General features: G+C 43.5%; 1 protein-coding gene across 1 annotated transcript; it reads right to left on the bottom strand.

The window, feature by feature from the left end:
• Positions 1-16251: 16251 nt before the first annotated feature.
• On the bottom strand, positions 16252-17797 carry LOC148033246 (GDSL esterase/lipase At1g28650-like). The gene has a single exon (XM_087680881.1). The coding sequence runs from the start codon at positions 17795-17797 to the stop codon at positions 16604-16606; it is 1194 nt and encodes a 397-aa protein (XP_087537007.1). The 3' UTR covers positions 16252-16603.
• Positions 17798-18188: the final 391 nt, after the last annotated feature.

The raw sequence follows: 18188 nt of genomic DNA, 5'->3' as shown, positions 1-18188 counted from the left end.
TGTCTTATATGCAGTTGGTGGTTGATGGGTTTGGGGGGCAACATATAAGGCAATGAGTCATGGTGAACCACCATTGTAGTATATGAGTACTTAATATCAAATAGTATATACACATAGGCAATGCTACCTTCCTATATAACATAATTACTGAGGACTCATACCTTGTATACTCATTGGCCTCTATCTAGAAGATATCTAGATTAATATCCAAGCTCATAGGAGTGCATAAGTGGACAATACCTTTAGCCAATTGTATAAGTTTGGTAAAAGAAAAAGATATTTGGTCTCTCCTATTCTCTCTTATACTTTGTGTTTATTGTTATCTTTCATTGTGTTGTGTTCTCTTATCTCATATCCAACTAGTAAGTGCTTTGAATAACATCTTAGTAGAATGAAAATTAACATTTGTAGCACAAAAGACCAAAAGTGATGGCAACTAGTGTAACATCCCGAAGGCACGCGTGAATTGCCTCAATAGAAGATAGTGGAATTGGATAAATGACGATTTTTTTTTATATCCCCCTAGTCGACTGACGAGATGGAGGGGGAGGGGAAATAGAAGGTATGTAAAAGCTCCTCGGTGGAGCTCGCTGGCGATAAGTCGCCATGGCGCGACCATGCAAGGGAGGGAGGACCCCCCTCTCCTTACCTATATAAATGGGGGGGTGCAAGTGGAAGGGATGAGAGCACTGCCATGAAGCCGTACGCCATCATACTGCCGAGAAGGAGAGAGTGAGTCTCTGAGTGCATCGTGAGGAGGAGTGGAGAGGAGGCGCTGCAGAGGCCGCCCTCATCCGTCTGCCGGCCCAACAGCCTGATCTTAGCCACCATCTGTCGATAGCCTCCAACTCCCACGTGCCTTTGTGAGGCTTCTAGAAGGCTTGGAAGCTTCCAAGGGGGCTTCCTAAGCCCCTTTTCACACCTTTGTCCTGTCCCCCCCTTATATCTTCTCCTAAGGCCCCCTTAGGCCCCTTCCCTCCCCCTTTTAAATTTCCTCTAAGGGCTCCCTTAGGCCCTTTCCCCCCCCTAATTTTCCCCTTGAAGCTCTATAAACCCCTTTTCCCCCAAAAGACATTACCTTAAACCCCTTTTTCTTCCCGGATCTTAAAACCCCCTAAGGGCCTCCTTAGGCTTTTTTTTTCCCCATGCAAAAATACCCCTTGGAGCTCTCTTATACCTTGTTTTTTTTTTCCTCACACATAAAAGAAAAGAGAGTGTTAAGGGTCTTTTGACACCTTCCTTCCCCATTAAAAAGCCCTCATAAGGGATTCTACACCTTTTATTTCCCGTTCTTGTGAGTCTTAAAAAGGCCATTAAGCCTTTCCCATGGCTTTAATGGGCCCTATTTGCGGAGGATTTTGAACACCCCCTTCCCGGTTTTGAACCCTTTTCGTGGCTTCTCCCCTCCTCCACGAGTATCCCTTCAAAGAGCTGCTATGAAAGGAAAGAACAGAAGACTCATAAAGGACGGTGGTAGTTCAAAAAGGAGTTCGCAAAGCTGCATCCATGACGGAAAGGCTGCATTCACGATGCCTCCTAAGAAAACCCAAGGCGCAGCTGTAGGAGGATCGTCTCCCAGCATCCACATGGACATCTCACCCCAAGTCCAGGTTTTCCTTCCTAATTCTTATTTGGTATTGTTATAATTCAATCATGCAAGGATAATTGTTGGGAATAGGATGCATTTTTCATCTTAAATGCTTTGGGAAAATTAGCTCACGACGGAGGAATTTAGTCATTAATATTTTCAATAAAACAAGCAAAATAAAGGGAGCATAAATGCATTTCTAGCAAATAGTTTTATGCATTGCAATGAATTAAAATTAGATTAATTTCCAATATTGTTACAAAACGGAATTAAAGTAGTGTACTTCATTTAAGCATGGAAGTATAAACTGCATATCGCATTATTAAGCCATATCTTCTTCACAATGAGTCATCATGGGAAGTGCTAAGAATCCATAGGAAAGTGCAAGGCATGAAATAATTCTTACGATGTATAACTCTAGGCAATTATCGTTTGTCAACTGCATAAATTATTAGTAAAAGGTTGCTTGTTCAGTATGCATTTTGTTCACAAGTTATAGGATAATTAGTTGGAATTAACCTAACCTATGCTTAATCTTAAATCGATAAATTAGGGTTAAAAATCAATTTATGCGTAGACAACAGGTCATGCGTTTATGGAAAACAAATTGGCATAAACCTAAACACCTAAACCGTGGAGTACTCGTTTTAGAAAGAGTTAATTTAATTCCAAAGAATTCAATAGGATTTAATACGTGACCTAGTCGCACGTATTACTAAAATTGAAACTCCTATACCCTGATACTCACCCACATTCACCGAACGTCCGGACAACGGAATACACTTGAGAAGTGAACTAGGATTGTCCCTAAGAATCTTACGCTAAAAAGATGAAACTTGGAAACCCTAGGACTGACAACGTCAGCCTAATGTAATCGGGAACATGTTATTTCGTGACTCAATTTGATGGGTAGAATAGTCCCATTGTTCGATGTGACACTTGTCACTACAAGATATATTAACGGTTATAGCGATGATTCTATAGCGACAAGAAAGATGAGTGACTTACTGGGCCGCCGCGTCTATACAATCGGTCGATCAATGATCTGAGACCGTGCCTCTCCGCATATCGAGTCTCAAGGCCTTGCGGATCGCGATTTGTAATGGAGTGCTGCAAAGAAAACAAAATGCTAACTGTTAGAAACATGATTGTCAGTACAAAGAATATCTCAAAAAAACAAATAAGCAAAACAAAAGAGAATCTTACAAAGTCCTCCAAATATGTCCTGTGGCCGCCACTCCCAAGATGATGTACCGATCCGGCCTCGATTCGTGCCCTCGCCGCCTCCCGTTGCTGACTCCAACGTCCTGGCGAATTTGTAGCCTCCTCCCTCAGTCGGTGCCAGTCGTCTGCATCTAACCACTCGGGCTTTGGAGCCCCACTCTTGATTGCCTTGCGTGCGTCGGATCGTCTATGTGACATGTATGCACGCATGCAATCCATCATCCAGCCCGTAGAGAATCTATCCACTGCGGCTGGCACCGGGAACTCCTCGTGCAAGGATGCTACTATGTACTCCTTGCTCCCCTTCGGTATGTTCCTCCAATGATCCAGGACGTTGTGCCGAAAAACTTGTTGGCACAACTCCCTCATGCGAGCCATCACCCTCCTCCCCTCATCATTCATGATGATGGCTCCTGACCTGCCATCCACTAGGTATCCATAATCCCTAGGAGTGTGCCTTGTATGGGCCCTCTCCCATCTCCGTCCACACTCCTGGGCATATCCAGGAGACCCCTGAACATCCGGTGTACCGACGGGGGTATCCTCTCCCGGAGTGCCACTCAAAGGGGTACCACCAGAGGGTGTGCCACCAAAAGGAGTGCCACCAGAGGGGGTGCCACCAAAAGGAGTGCCACCAAAAGGCGTGACATCTGCCGGCGGCTGCGCAAAAGCCGGAGTAACTGGAGTGGACGTCCCCACAGGTGTGACAAATCTTGGAGGTGACCGAGCTCCAGCTGAACGACGAGACGGAGACACCGCGTCCGTATCTCCACAGCAGCACCCCCCTGATCCTCCTGCAGTCGTAGTCCCTTCCTCTGGCCCAAGTCGCGAGCGTTGAGATCGTCTGCTCGAAGCTGAAGCATCTGATCGCGTTGAAGCTGATCTAGTAGAGCGCCCTGACGAAGAACGAGACAGCTCCTGATCTGCTATCTCTCTAAATCTCGCGAGCTGATCTGGAGACATACGTGCCATCATCTCCTGAAACTCCTCATCGCTCATCCCTCGACTCATCTTGAAAATGTCGATATCTGCACAGATAAAAAATAATGTTAGAATAATCAATTTAAACTATACAAAGCACATTAATATAAATCATTTATGAAAAATCCCTCTTAAAATACATATCTTATCTACCTTTATGGAAGATCTAAACAACGAATTGAGTAATACAATTCTTGAAGAATGAAGTATTCTATGGTCCCATGTTAATCTCCTGACACAACTCTGCATACACTGGAAGGTCGATAGACATGTCACCACAAAAGAACGAGTCTGTCTCGTTCTCAAAAAATTCTACGACTTCTGTATTTCCATCATTGTTAGCCGATGCGGGCTCCAAGCTTGCGGTGGCCTCCACCCCTTGTAATTTCGATCCCTCTATTTGCATATTTTCTTCATCTATGCCTGGAACATCGCTTTGATCGTATACTCTCGCACCTCGAGGAGTTGAAGGTATAACATACCACCATCGAGGTTGTCGGGGATTTGGATAGAAGATTACCTGTTCACAAACACTTACAAACCGTCTTCAAACCATTGTGACATAAACCATGTCGTATTACAATTAGCAAGCAAATGCCTAGTTGTACCTGTTCACAATGGGCCGGCAACACAAAGGTGTCGCGCAAATCCATCCATTTTTTTTCGGAATCTATTTCGAGAAATCCAGATGGACCTCGTCGAACTGTTGCGCCAGCTCCTCCAAGTACCACTTTGAACCACTGCACGTCGAATATTATCATGGAGAAGCTACGGTAATCCACCGTAATAATACTTTGCAAATTCCCAAAATACTCCATCTCATCCACAACCGTGTTCGGATCCGTTGCTCGTCGCCGACTCTCTTGATCAAACCTTGCCATGATACCACAGTCCATTGTGGAGCGCATTTTGTCAATACGCTCCACTCGAAAATGCCGTCCACGCGACCACGCTGCACTATATATTTTGTACTGCACATTGAAACACTCAAATTAGATGTAGCAAGCAAAGTTAGATACGACACATTCTAAACCCCTCATTACCTTTGGACTACATCCCCTCGAGAACTCCCACTCCTCCATTGAGACCTCTGTCCCTTCGTTGGATGCTGCGGTCAAGGCTCCATGCAACCATCGTGTTGACATAAACCGCGGCATCTCCTCCATGCCTTCGGGATATCGAATCGGTCGGTGACGCGTACTGCGTCGGAATTCAGCTCGCGCTTCCTCTCGATCTTGCCTTGCAATCTGGTACTTGGCGAGCCATGTCTCCGTGGAGGCATGGTGCAACATACAAAATCGATTCACCTTCTCTTCCATTGAGGCATCCATTCTTTTTTCTACCCCATTTCCAACCACCACATCTCCAGTCAGCCTGTCATCGTCCTTCAGCGTCCATAACATTTCATTGTCTGGTTCCACCGTTGGTAGCCATTGTGAGATATGCACTAACGCCTCTGACACCAACCAACCTTCCACCATACTACCTTCCGGACGAGCTCGTTGTCGCACAAAGCCTTTCAGGGTTTTCATGAAGCGCTCCAGGAAGAACATCCATCGCGTATGGACAGGTCCAGCAATCTCCACTTCATCCACAAGATGCACAAGAAGTTGAACTTGTATCGTAAGCATGCTAGTGGGCAGGTATTTCTCAAAGAGACAGACCATCTCAACTGCTCCCCACCTTGCGGATTCAATAGAGGACGTCTTAATCTCTTTCTGTGAGATCCATTGCACCAAAGTCGACAGCTTGTAAATGGCCCCGCGAATTTCTGGAGTTAGGCATCCCGCGATCACGATCGGTAGGACAAACTGCCACAAATGAGAAAGCATTAAGAATAATGGTCACTTTTCAAATTTCAAAATGTCCACGCTAATTAAAATCCTTTCTGTTCACAAACCTGACATATCTTATGCCAATCATGGGATTTTAGCCCAGAAATCTGGTCATCTTTAGAAAATGCGGACCTGAGAGAACGCATCATACCCGTCGGAGTGCGGATAGACTTGATTACTTGCTTCACAATGTGCTCTTCTTTGGTAGACAAAACCCAGGGAGCGCGAGGAAGCTGCACTCCCCCTTCAGCACTCGACTGCGGCCAAAGCGCCTCCATCTTACCTACCTCCTTTAAATCCATTCGTGACCCTATAGTGTCTCTCTTTCCTGTGATGTGGTCCCATAGCAAGCTGCCCATATTTTTGAAAATATGCATGGGATCCAACAAGTGGTTGACCTGTAAGTGGGTCCAATATGGCAACTCGTAGAAAACTGAGAACCGTCGCATTCCATTTGGATGTGAATCCGGGTTTACCATTTTCAGCTCGTACCAGCTTGCAGCGTTCATACGTGCTGGAGGTCATCCAAGAAAACCTTCCCTGAGTTCATGATCCTCCGGCAAGAAAGCGGCGTGTCCTTGATATACCATCTTCTTCATGGTTCGTGACCTTCGGGAGTCTAACTGTGGCCCACACAATGGACATGCATGATAGCCTGAGGTAACGAGACCTGCAAGGCGATCCAGGACCTAGTGAATACTTGATTGAATGAAATAAAATATAGATATTACCGGTGAGAACAAAGGTCTGCTCACCTGAGCACTCTCCCAATCCCGGAAAGTCATGCATCGTCCACATGAGAATGGCTCGAATGTTGGCTGACCGCCGACCATCGCGCCTGCTCATATCTTGCACCATGACCCCTTCCTCCCACAAAATCTTAAGCTCATCGACTAATGGACGAAGATACACGTCCATATTTTTTACTTTGTAGCGGCCCGGGACGAGCAAGCTAAGGATGAGATGTCCTTTCTTCGTAGAAAGCCATGGAGGAATGTTGTAGTTGACAAGCACTATAGGCCACACACTGTAAGAAGTCGAGCGCAGACCGAATGGGTTCACACCATCCATGGCGAGACCGAGCCGAAGATTCCTTGGCTCTCACGCAAATCCTGGGAAGGTAGAGTCAATGTGGCTCCATGCGCGCGAATCTGTTGATATTCGTTGCACTCCATCCGTGGACCTATTCTGCACATGCCACGTTGTCAAGCTTGCCATGGCAGACGTGCAAAACATGTGGTTTATGCAGGGGATGAGTGGAAAGTATCTGAGGACTTTTTGAGGGATGGTCTGCCCTTGCAAGTCCTGTCGATACCTGTGAGCACCACACTTTGGGCATGTCTCCATAGTCTCGTATTCATCTCGAAACAATATGCAGTCGTTGATACATGCATGGATGTTATTGTAGTCCATGCCAAGCTTCCGTAAAACATGTCGTGCATCATCACGAGACTCAGGCATGGTGTTTGCAGGTGGCAATATATGATATTTCAATAACCTGAAAAAATCATAAAACACCTTGAAAAATCCATCCATGTTTGCAATAATACTGTTTATAAAAAAAAACAATGAAGTTTGTGTGCAAGGTACCTGAATAACTCAGTCACACTCGTATCGCTCCAACCGTATTTTGCTTGCACACTTAAGAGTGCAAGCAATGTCTTCAACCGAGATGCTCGGCACCCATCATATAATGGTATGGATGCTTCCTCTCTAAGCGGGTCAGATGTCTCAACATCCATGGGAATCAATGCATCGATCATTGCCTCCATCTCAGGCTCCAAGATTGTAGGCAAGTCGGAAAGGTTGTCTGTCTCCTCTGGCATTGACGGTATAGATGGGCCTTGCGAGTGGTCGATTGGCTCCTGCAATCCATCCATCGCATGTCCACGAACTCTTCTAATTGGCCGCAAAGGGTGCACTCCCCCTTGGGTCGAGACATCACCCCCCTGGATACAAAATTTGCCAACAAGACCCAATCTTATTATGTATGGTTTTCAATTAGCTTGAGAGTACAATGCATGAAAAATGCTAACTTCAAATTACCATTTGCTGAAAGTCTGCAATCGCCTGATCAATGATCTCAGATTGAAACTCGCCAAATCGTCGTACGTGTTCTATAGACAATCGGTGTTTTCGTCTAATTGCCAACTTGCATTGAGAGCAAGGACATGGGACACGCTGATTAAGATACGACTCGTGGTCTTGAACAATAGGACCTTCTTCGTTTGCCATCTTATCTACATTACAGCAAACGAGGCTTAAATGGATAGCTTTATGGAGATGTACGTCAAGTTGCAAGTTGACCATAAACCTTGCATTGTATATAGTAGTCGAGAGATTTTCCGATGTTATATCTCGGCCTTGTATCATGCTCAACGATTTGTTTGTCCCGGTAGATAATTTTTTGTTATATCTCGGCTTTGAGTATAAGTAATCCATTTTAAAATTAATGCGCGCCATCTATGAAATTTTATAACTATAGTAATAAAATTTATTTCAATCAATTCTACTCATAGTCATAAGACCTGAGAGAAATTATCCGATACTCAATTTAAGGGTTTCTTCTTCTATAACAATAATTTTGGGTTCATTTTGATGAAGTACGTGGCCGTATGCAAAGCACATTGCATACCATTATCAATACGTATATTATCTTAAATTTCCTTGCATTCCCTCTCCCTCTCTTTCTCTCCCTCTCCCTCTCTTCCTCTCTTTCTCTCACCCTCTCCCTCTCCCTCTCCCTCTCCCTCTCATTCTCTTTCTCTCCCTCTCTCATTTCCTCCCTCCCCCTCCCTCTCCCTCTCCCTCCCTCTTTCTCCCTCTCCCTCTCCCTCGCTCCCTCTCCCTCCCCCTCCCTCTCTCATTTCCTTCCCCTCCCCCTCCCTCTCCCTCTCCCTCTCCCTCTCTTTCTCTTTTTCTCCCTCTCCCTCTCTATCTCTCTTTCTCTCTCATTTCCTAAACAAGCAAAAAATAAAGTGATTTAAACATCCTCCAAGCAAAAGGGAGAGGGAGAGATACAATGCACTCTCCCTCTCTTTCTCTTTCTATCCCTCTCTCATTTCCTTCCCCTTCCTCTCCCTCTCACTCTCTTTCTCTCTCATTTCCTCTTCTAAACAAGCAAAAAATAAAGTGATTCAAACATTAAACAAGCAAAAGGGAGAGGGAGGGAGAGAGAGAATGCACTCTCCCTCCTTCTCCCTCTCTTTCTCTTTCTCTCCCTCTCCTATTTCCTCCCCCTCCCTCTCCCTCTCCCTCTATTTCTCTTTCTCTTTCTTTCCCTCTCCCTCTCCCTCTCCCTCTCTTTCTCTCTTACTCTCTCATTTCTCTCCTAAACAAGCAAAGAAGAAAGTAATTTAAACATTAAACAAGCAAAAGGGAGAGAGAGAGAGAGAATGCACTCTCCCTCTCTTTCTCTCCCTCTCCCTCTCTTTCTCTCCCTCTCCCTCTCCTTCTCTTTCATTTCCTCTCCTAAACAAACAAAAGAGAATGATTTAAACCTTCAACAAGTAAAAGAAAGAGAGAGGGAGACTCACCAATGAGATATGGCGAGCGTGGGCGGCTTCTCTTTGCAACGAGGGCTCCTCCTCTCCTTCGCGAACAACGACGGTGGCGGCGGCGGCAGCGGCGGCAGCAAGTCTCTTCCTCCTCTTCTCTCACAAAGCCTTGGCTCTCTCCCTCGCTCTCTCCCTCGCTCTCGCTCTCAAAAGGCGAAGAAAACAAAATGAAAACGGCGCTCTGGTTTCAACCGCGCTTTTTTTCCCTCCGGCGTCGCAATTGGCGTCGCTATTTGCGTCGCAAATGCGACGCCAATAGCGACGCCTATAGCGACGCCGATATCCGCCGTCGCTAATCGGCGTCGCTATTGCCCCATTCCCTTGTAGTGTGTGCAACAAGTGCAAAGTCGTATGATCTTGTGATTGGATCACAAGGGAATGGCCAATTCTCAGGATAAGGTTGGCAGGTTCTTACGTAAGTTATCTTGAAGAGGATGAATAATCGTCCTAATATAGTATCGTTCTGGGGTAAAGATAATTCCTTGGAGCAAATGACAAACCAATAAATTGGAATAACATATAAACTTAAGGTATTGACCAAGTCGGGTTAACAGGGTACAGCCCTAACCCAGGATATGGGGGATCTTGCCAAGTCGCAAGTCATCCCGGATCAAGTGCTAGACGCATTCAAAAGGAAGGATTCATTCCTTAGTAGTTGGCCAACAATAAACGACCAATGGAAATGTTTGTGCTTGTTACAGATTTAAGAGCACTATTTTGCTTTGTTTGACCAAATGAATTAAAGGATAAATGGATATCTAATACTTCAGGTTGAAGGCCTGAAGGGAGAGGCAGCTTTAGTTACCCCCGACTGCGTGCCTGACCCTAACCAAGGGGATTGTTAACCACGCCGGGAAGGTGAATCGAACCCACCGCGAGAGGTCTCTCCGTTGAGCGCTACTTGGAGCAGGAGGATGCTTGGGTACCAGGGGGGCTCTGGCCGTAAATCCCTCACCTTCCGGGCCTTGCACAAGAGGCTAACGTGACTCGGGATTGGATCTCGAGGCTCGCATACTAGTCTATGGCCGGAAACTTGGATTAGTGATCCTTGTGGATTGCTGGATAGCCTTCGGGTGGATTGTGAATAAGCCTACAGGCTGGACTTTTTGTATCTCAAAGTTAAATATGATAACCTGTTAATAAGGAACTTGTTTGACATTGTTTTCTATGTCAAGTGATATGATTACATGAAAGAACCAGTGCCTAAACAGGCTAATTAAAGAAGTTGGTTGTTACATGTCCACTAAATGTGTTAGGTAATTAGATAACTAAAACAACCTGAGGAAAGTGCGGTGGATGTGGCCATAGGTCCGTCCTACAGATGGGTGGTCCTGGTTGGCCGAGAACTTTTCTCAAAAATCACGATGGCCAGTAGGAAGATTTGTCAAAGAACACGAACAACGAAAGTGTTGACCCAGAGTTATGATTAATCCCGATTTACGTTGTTTTAGGGGAACGGAATGGGACTATGCCTTATGGCAAAGAGGTTGAGCTTTGCATCCCTCTCGTTTCCCACTCTCCTTGAACCAAGTGCAACGTGAATCCGCTTCGAACCTGGCATTTCTGTGTAAAGTAGTTCGCTTGGGCTCGACGCTAGTTGCCGATAGGAAATGACCAATAAGCAAAACCCTAATTCAGGTCGGTCCTAAGTGGGAATGGCCGGAATACTTCCGCTATGTGGCAGACGCAGAAAGTCCTAGATCGCAAACCTTGTAACATTCCATGGGAGTGCCGGCAGAGCTTTCTAGATATCCTTTCCGATGGACTGCTAAGACGTGTCCTGAAGATAACAGGTGGACACGTTATAACTAGTAGTAGCACAATAACAATAGTAGAGAAAGCAACAATGTGATTTAGCTTACATACATGTTCTACTTATGTACACAATACTCATATCTAAGTAGTAAATTCTTTGAATAACAACTTAGTAGAAGAAAAATTGACTTTTATAGTCCAAAAGACCAAACGGGATGCTAACGAGTAGTATCGATAATAATATTGGAGGAAGCAACAATGTGTTTCGGCTCAAGTACGTGTTTTGCTTATGTACATTATAAAAGCTGCAAAGTTTTCCACTTGCCTTCACGGAAGGGAAAAATCATGGAAAAGTTTTATCAACTACAACATCGAGGCCAATGAATCTTAGAAACCAAGTCCAACCTTGTCTAGCTCTTCTTTGGCCTAGACCAAAGAAATGTAATTATAGTGTCCACCATTGTTACTCATACATCTAATTATATTTTCACTCTCATTCAATACACATCCACAGCTAGCTAAGCTTAACATTCACTGAGATGCTAGTATGAACATGAAAGTAGACTAGTATTCAAAACAACATGGAGAATTTAGTTTCACCAAAAAAGTTCTTTGATGAAGAGGTAGTAGATAAATCCATTACGTGGATTAAGAATTTTCATGACAAAATGGCAATAGTGGAAGTATGTGCCCATCTCCAGAAACACCATAGGACCCCCTAGATATCCCTATATGTATAGTAACCTAGAATTAGATAAGAGATGTGTAATTCAAATAGATAGCAAAAATATCTCAAAATTCTTATACCAATAATCTAAATAAAAATAGTAGACTTGGAGGGCAAGGGAGTCTTTGAGCATGCTTAGGAGCTGGAACAAAAAACAATGTGTTATTATTGACATGGAGACATGGAAGAAGAGGGCCATGTGGATGGAAAGGAAGTGTCATAAGTCCTCAATCTATGCTACAACTTCATCATGCTTCAACTATAGAAAGAAATTTTTATAAAATACACATTTGATTAGACAAAAATGATATTGTAAAATATCAATTATTCATTCCTCGATTCTAGCTAAGGCTCGGTGAAATAACCCAACCCTTGATAGCCTATATCTATGAGGGATGAGTCCTAGAAAGGGAAATAGATCATAAATATAAGAACTTGATACAAGAAAATTGAGACAAATATGTTTTGCAATTGAGATTTATATATATCTATACTAATTGGGTCCCTCAAGGAAATTTTGTATGCATAGACTAGTTGCAATGCAATGGCAAGCTGTGTGATAGTAGCCTCAACCTTATCATCCTCCAACTATGAAAAATAAACTTAACATATCCTCCTAAATTTTCTCCCTTGTCAAGCTCAAAAGGTAGAATAGTATCCTCATTGTTATCAATACACTAGCTTTAGGAAGGATTGCCATGTTATCAACCTTGAAAAGAAGTGGAGGATATGACTATGCATTTAGTCAATTAATATTATGTACATACTACATGTATCTATTTTACCAACTTTTAAGCTAGATACACTAGCAAACCAACAAAGATTATCCCCTAGTCGTGGAGAGAAAATCGTATTATATACGAGACGATACATCTATTTCAATACGGCTAGTATAAAATTTACATGGTATAGTACAAAAGACGAAAAGGGATGGTAACTAGTAGTAGCGATAATAACAGTGGAGGAAGTAACAATGTGGTTCGGCTTAGGTACATGTTCTACTTACGTACATTATAAAAGCTACAAATTTTTCCACTTGCCTTCATGGAAGGGAAAAATGATGCAAAAGTTCTATCAACTACAACATCAAGTCCAATGAATCTTAGAAACCAAGTCCCACCTTGTCCAGCTCTTCTTTGTGCCTAGACCAAAGAAATGCAGTTATAGTGTGCACCATTGTTACTAGTACATCTAATTATATTTTCACTCTCATTCAATACACATCCAAAGCTATCTAAGTTTAACATTCACTGAGATGCTAGTATGAACATGAAAGTAGACTAGTATTCAAAACAAAATGGAGAATTAAGTTGCACCAAAAAAGTTATTTGATGAAGAGGTAGCAGAGAAATCCATTACGTGGATTAAGAATTTTCATGACAAAATGGCAACAATGGAAGTATGTGCCCATCTCCAAAAACACCATAGGACCCCCTAGATATCCCTATATGTATAGTAACCTAGAATTATATAAGAGATGTGTAATTCAAATAGATAGCAAAAATATCTCAAAATTCTTATACCAATAATCTAAATAAAAATAATAAACTTGGAGGGCAAGGGACTCTTTGAGCAATGCTTAGGAGCTGGAACAAAAAACAAGGTGCTATTGTAGGCATGGAAGAAGAGGGTCATGTGGACGGAAAGGAAGAGCCATAAGTCCTCAATCTATGCTACAATTTCTTCGTGCTTCAACTATAGAAAGAAATTGTTATAAAATACACATTTGATTAGAAAAAAATGATATTGTAAAATATCAACTATTCATACCTTAATTCAAGCTAAGGCTCGGTGAAATAACCCAACCCTTGATAGCCTATACCTATGAGAGACGTGTCCTAGAAAGGAAAATAGATCAATAATATAAGAACTTGATACAAGAAAATTGAGACAAACATGTTTTTCAATTGAGATTTATACATATCTATACTAATTGGGTCCCTCAAGGAAATCTTGTATGCATGGACTAGTTGCAATTCAATGGCAAGCTGTGTGATGGTAGCCTCAACCTTATCATCCTCCAACTATGAAAAATAAACTTAACATATCCTCCTAAATTTCCTCCCTTGTCAAGCTCAAAAGGCAGAATAGTATCCTCATTGTTATCAATACACTAGCTTTAGGAAGGAATGCCATGTTATCAACCTTGAAAAGAAGTGGAGGACATGGCAGTGCATTTAGTCAATTAATATTATGTACATACTACATGTAGTAGCGATAATAATAGTGGAGGAAGCAACAATGTGGTTCGGCTTAGGTACATGTACTGCTTACGTACATTGTAAAAGCTGAAAGTTGTCCAGTTGCCTTCATGGAAGGGAGAAATGATGGAAAAGTTTTATCAACTACAACATCAAGTCCAATGAATCTTAGAAACGAAATCCCACCTTGTCCAGCTCTTCTTCGTGCCTAGACCAAAGAAATAAAGTTATAGTGTGCACCATTGTTACTGGTACATCTAACTATATAATCCATTACGTGGATTAGGAATTTCCATGAAAAAATGGCAACAATGGAAGTATGTGCCCATCTCTACAAACACCATACGACCCCCTAGATATCCCTATATGTATAGTAACCTAGAATTATATAAGAGATGTGTAATTCAAATAGATAGCAAAAATATCTCAAAATTCTTATACCAATAATCTAAATAAAAATAATAAACTTGGAGGGCAAGGCACTTTTATAGTACAAAAGACCAAAAGGGATGGTAACTAGTAGTAGCGATAATAATAGTGGAGGAAGCAACAATGTGGTTCGACTTAGGTACATGTTCTGCTTATGTACATTGTAAAAGCTGCAAAGTTGTCCACTTGCCATTATGGAAGGGAAAAATGATGGAAAAGTTTATCAACTACAACATCGAGTCCAATGAATCTTAGAAACCAAGTCCCACCTTCTCCAGCTCTTCTTTGTGGCTAGACCAAAGAAATGCAGTTATAGTGTGCACCATTGTTACTAGTACATCTAATTATATTTTCACTCTCATTCAATACACATCTAAAGCTAACTAAGCTTAACATTCACTGAGACGCTAGTATGAACATGAAAGTAGACTAGTATTCAAAACAACATGGAGAATAAGGTTGCACCAAAAAAGTTCTTTGATGAAGAGGTAGCAGAGAAATCCATTATGTGGATTAGGAATTTCCATGACAAAATGGCAAGAATGGAAGTATGTGCCCATCTCTACAAACACCATACGACCCCCTAGATATCCCTATATGTATAGTAACCTAGAATTATATAAGAAATGTGTAATTCAAATAGATAGCAAAAATATCTCAAAGTTCTTATACCAATAATCTAAATAAAAATAATAAACTTGGAGGGCAAGGGAATTTTATAGTACAAAAGACCAAAAGGGATGGTAACTAGTAGTAGCGATAATAATAGTGGAGGAAGCAACAATGTGGTTCGACTTAGGTACATGTTCTGCTTATGTACATTGTAAAAGCTGCAAAGTTGTCCACTTGCCATTATGGAAGGGAAAAATGTTGGAAAAGTTTATCAACTACAACATCGAGTGCAATGAATCTTAGAAACCAAGTCCCACCTTGTCCAGCTCTTCTTTGTGCCTAGACCAAAGAAATTCAGTTATAGTGTGCACCATTGTTACTAGTAAATCTAATTATATTTTCACTCTCATTCAATACACATCTAAAGCTAGCTAAGCTTAACATTCACTGAGATGCTAGTATGAACATGAAAGTAGACTAGTATTCAAAACAACATGGAGAATTTAGTTTCACCAAAAAAGTTCTTTGATGAAGAGGTAGTAGATAAATCCATTACGTGGATTAAGAATTTTCATGACAAAATGGCAACAGTGGAAGTATGTGCCCATCTCCAGAAACACCATAGGACCCCCTAGATATCCCTATATGTATAGTAACATAGAATTATATAAGAGATGTGTAATTCAAATAGATAGCAAAAATATCTCAAAATTCTTATACCAATAATCTAAATAAAAATAGTAGACTTGGAGGGCAAGGGAGTCTTTGAGCATGCTTAGGAGGTGGAACAAAAAGCAAGGTGCTATTGTAGGCATGGAAGAAGAGGGTCATGTGGACGGAAAGGAAGTGTCATAAGTCCTGAATCTATGCTACAATTTCTTCATGCTTCATCTATAGAAAGAAATTGTTATAAAATGCACATTTGATTAGACAAAAATGCTATTGTAAAATATCAACTATTCATACCTTAATTCAAGCTAAGGCTCGATGAAATAACCCAACCCTTGATAGCCTATATCTATGAGAGATGAGTCCTAGAAAGGAAAATAGATCATAAATATAAGAACTTGATACAAGAAAATTGAGACAAACATGTTTTGCAATTGAGATTTATACATATCTATAGTAATTGGGTGCCTCAAGGAAATCTTGTATGCATGGACTAGCTGCAATGCAATGGCAAGTTGTGTGATAGTAGCCTCAACCTTATCATCCTCCAACTATGAAAAATAAACTTAACATATCCTCCGAAATTTCCTCCCTTGTCAAGCTCAAAAGGAACACTAGTATCCTCATTGTTATCAATACACTAGCTTTAAGAAGGAATGCCATGTTATCAACCTTGAAAAGAAGTGGAGGATATGGATGTACATTTAGTCAATTAATATTATGTACATACTACATGTACGTATTTTACCAACTTTTAAGCTAGATACACTAGCATACCAACAAAGATTATCCCCTAGTCGTGGAGAGAAAATCGTATTGTATACGGGACGATACATCTATTTCAATATGGCTAGTATCACATTTACATGGTATAGTAACCTAAAAATCACCATATAAGTAATAGAAAGATGTGAGCTAGATCATGTTTTTGGGGGCGACAAGAGAGAGCTCATATTCTAGGACGTACTCTACTAATGCGCGGATGGAATTCTGTTATGATCTCGGAGATGGATGATGGTCTGCAGTCAATGAATTATCGGGGAAACTGTACTGGGGCTGTGGTTGCGGCATGCCGCTGCAACGGCGGCCGAACCGAGGAAGTTGCTCGAGGGGGAGGCGAAGCGGGAGTTGTCGTGGAGCATGAGGCCCATCATGGCCCCGTACATCGCGTCTGTGAGGTGGATGCCGTCCCAGCTCATGTAAGACCTCGGGTTGGGGCAGGGGGAGCTGCTGGCAGCGGCGGGCGCCGCGACGTAGCGAGGGAAGCAGGCCCCGCGGGTGTTGGTGAAGCCGTACTCGGAGGCGTGGTCGAGCACATGCAGGTAGGCGGCGGAGGTGTCGAGGTACACGATGTCGACGTCGGGGTGGCGCGCGGCGATGCTGCGGATGGCGGCGGTGAGGAGCTGGTTGTGGCCGTCGCTGACGGCGCTGACTTGGGCGATGCAGCCGTGGCGGTCCTTGGGCAGGGAGGGGAAGCGGGAGAGGTAGGTGGCCATGCAGCCCATGGGGAACTGGCCCTGCACCACCACCTTCTTGATTCCGCTGCTGCTGACGAGTAGCTCCAGCTGGCTGGCCACCTTCTGCACCACAGCTGGAACCAGGGCGGCCACGGCGGAAGCCGACTTCCCCGACGACCAGGCGTAATTGTAGTCATTGCCGCCTATCTCTCCCAGGTATACCAGGGCGTGGCTCATGTTAATGGCTGTCCTCGCTGTGTCGGCCATGAACCATCGAGTCTGGACGTCCAAGGAGTCGCGGGTGCTGGAGCCCACACCAGCCAAGCGTGCTAGCGCGGTCGTGTCTAGGGCTGTGGCTCCGGCCACCGCGAAGTTCTCACTGCGGCCTCCTGCAGCCCGGAGTCGGAGATGAGCTGGCAGAAACGGAACACCGAGGGCCTGGCACAGGAAGTCCAGCATCAGCCTCCCGTCGCTGTACCTCCCCGTAGGCCTGTGGAAGTAAGTGGAGCCGTAGGGCAGGCTAGATGCGCCCGTGGGGTTGTTGCCCGTGTCGGTGGTGGAGTCGCCGAAAGCAAAGACGGGAGAGAACGCCGAGGACTGGCTGCGTCGAGCGCACGATGTCGATGATGAAGCGTGATCGACGGCGGTCGCCGTTGCAGCTTCGTCAGCAGCAGCAGCAGCGCCGAGCAAGCTGCTGCTCGCCGCCTGCAACACTTGTAGCAGAAGAACGATCGCCGTCCTCCTCATCATCGTAGCTGCCATATTCTCGTACTGTAATGCTCTCTAGTCCTGTAATGGTCTCTGGTCGTACGCGCAACGAATTAACAAATCTCCATCGTCGTATCATAATACTATCTATTATAGCTGCGTTATCGGCTAGGAGGAGGTGCGTTCCGCCGTCGCGCTTTTCCTTTTGTACGCGTTTTCCTTTTCACCCGGGCAGTACCTTGCCATTCTCATGGTAAAATTATCAAGCTTGGATTCTCACCCGGCAACACCTTCAAATTACTTTGGCGCGGCTATAACGCATCAAATTGACAAAGGTTTAGCTTTAATAAAGCGCATGCTACGATGCCATGGTTAAGAACGCATCCCTAAAAGCAAGCCGCCAACAAATAGGAAAATACCATAACTTAATGCCTAAGATGGAGAT

Source organism: Lygodium microphyllum, chromosome 7 (genome assembly GCF_053477565.2).
Source record: "Lygodium microphyllum isolate KBCC chromosome 7, Lygodium_microphyllum_v1.1.10, whole genome shotgun sequence".
NCBI classification, from domain to species: Eukaryota; Viridiplantae; Streptophyta; class Polypodiopsida; order Schizaeales; family Lygodiaceae; genus Lygodium; species Lygodium microphyllum.
Note: the sequence above shows the minus strand (reverse complement) of the source record. Positions and strands in the feature narration are given on the sequence as shown.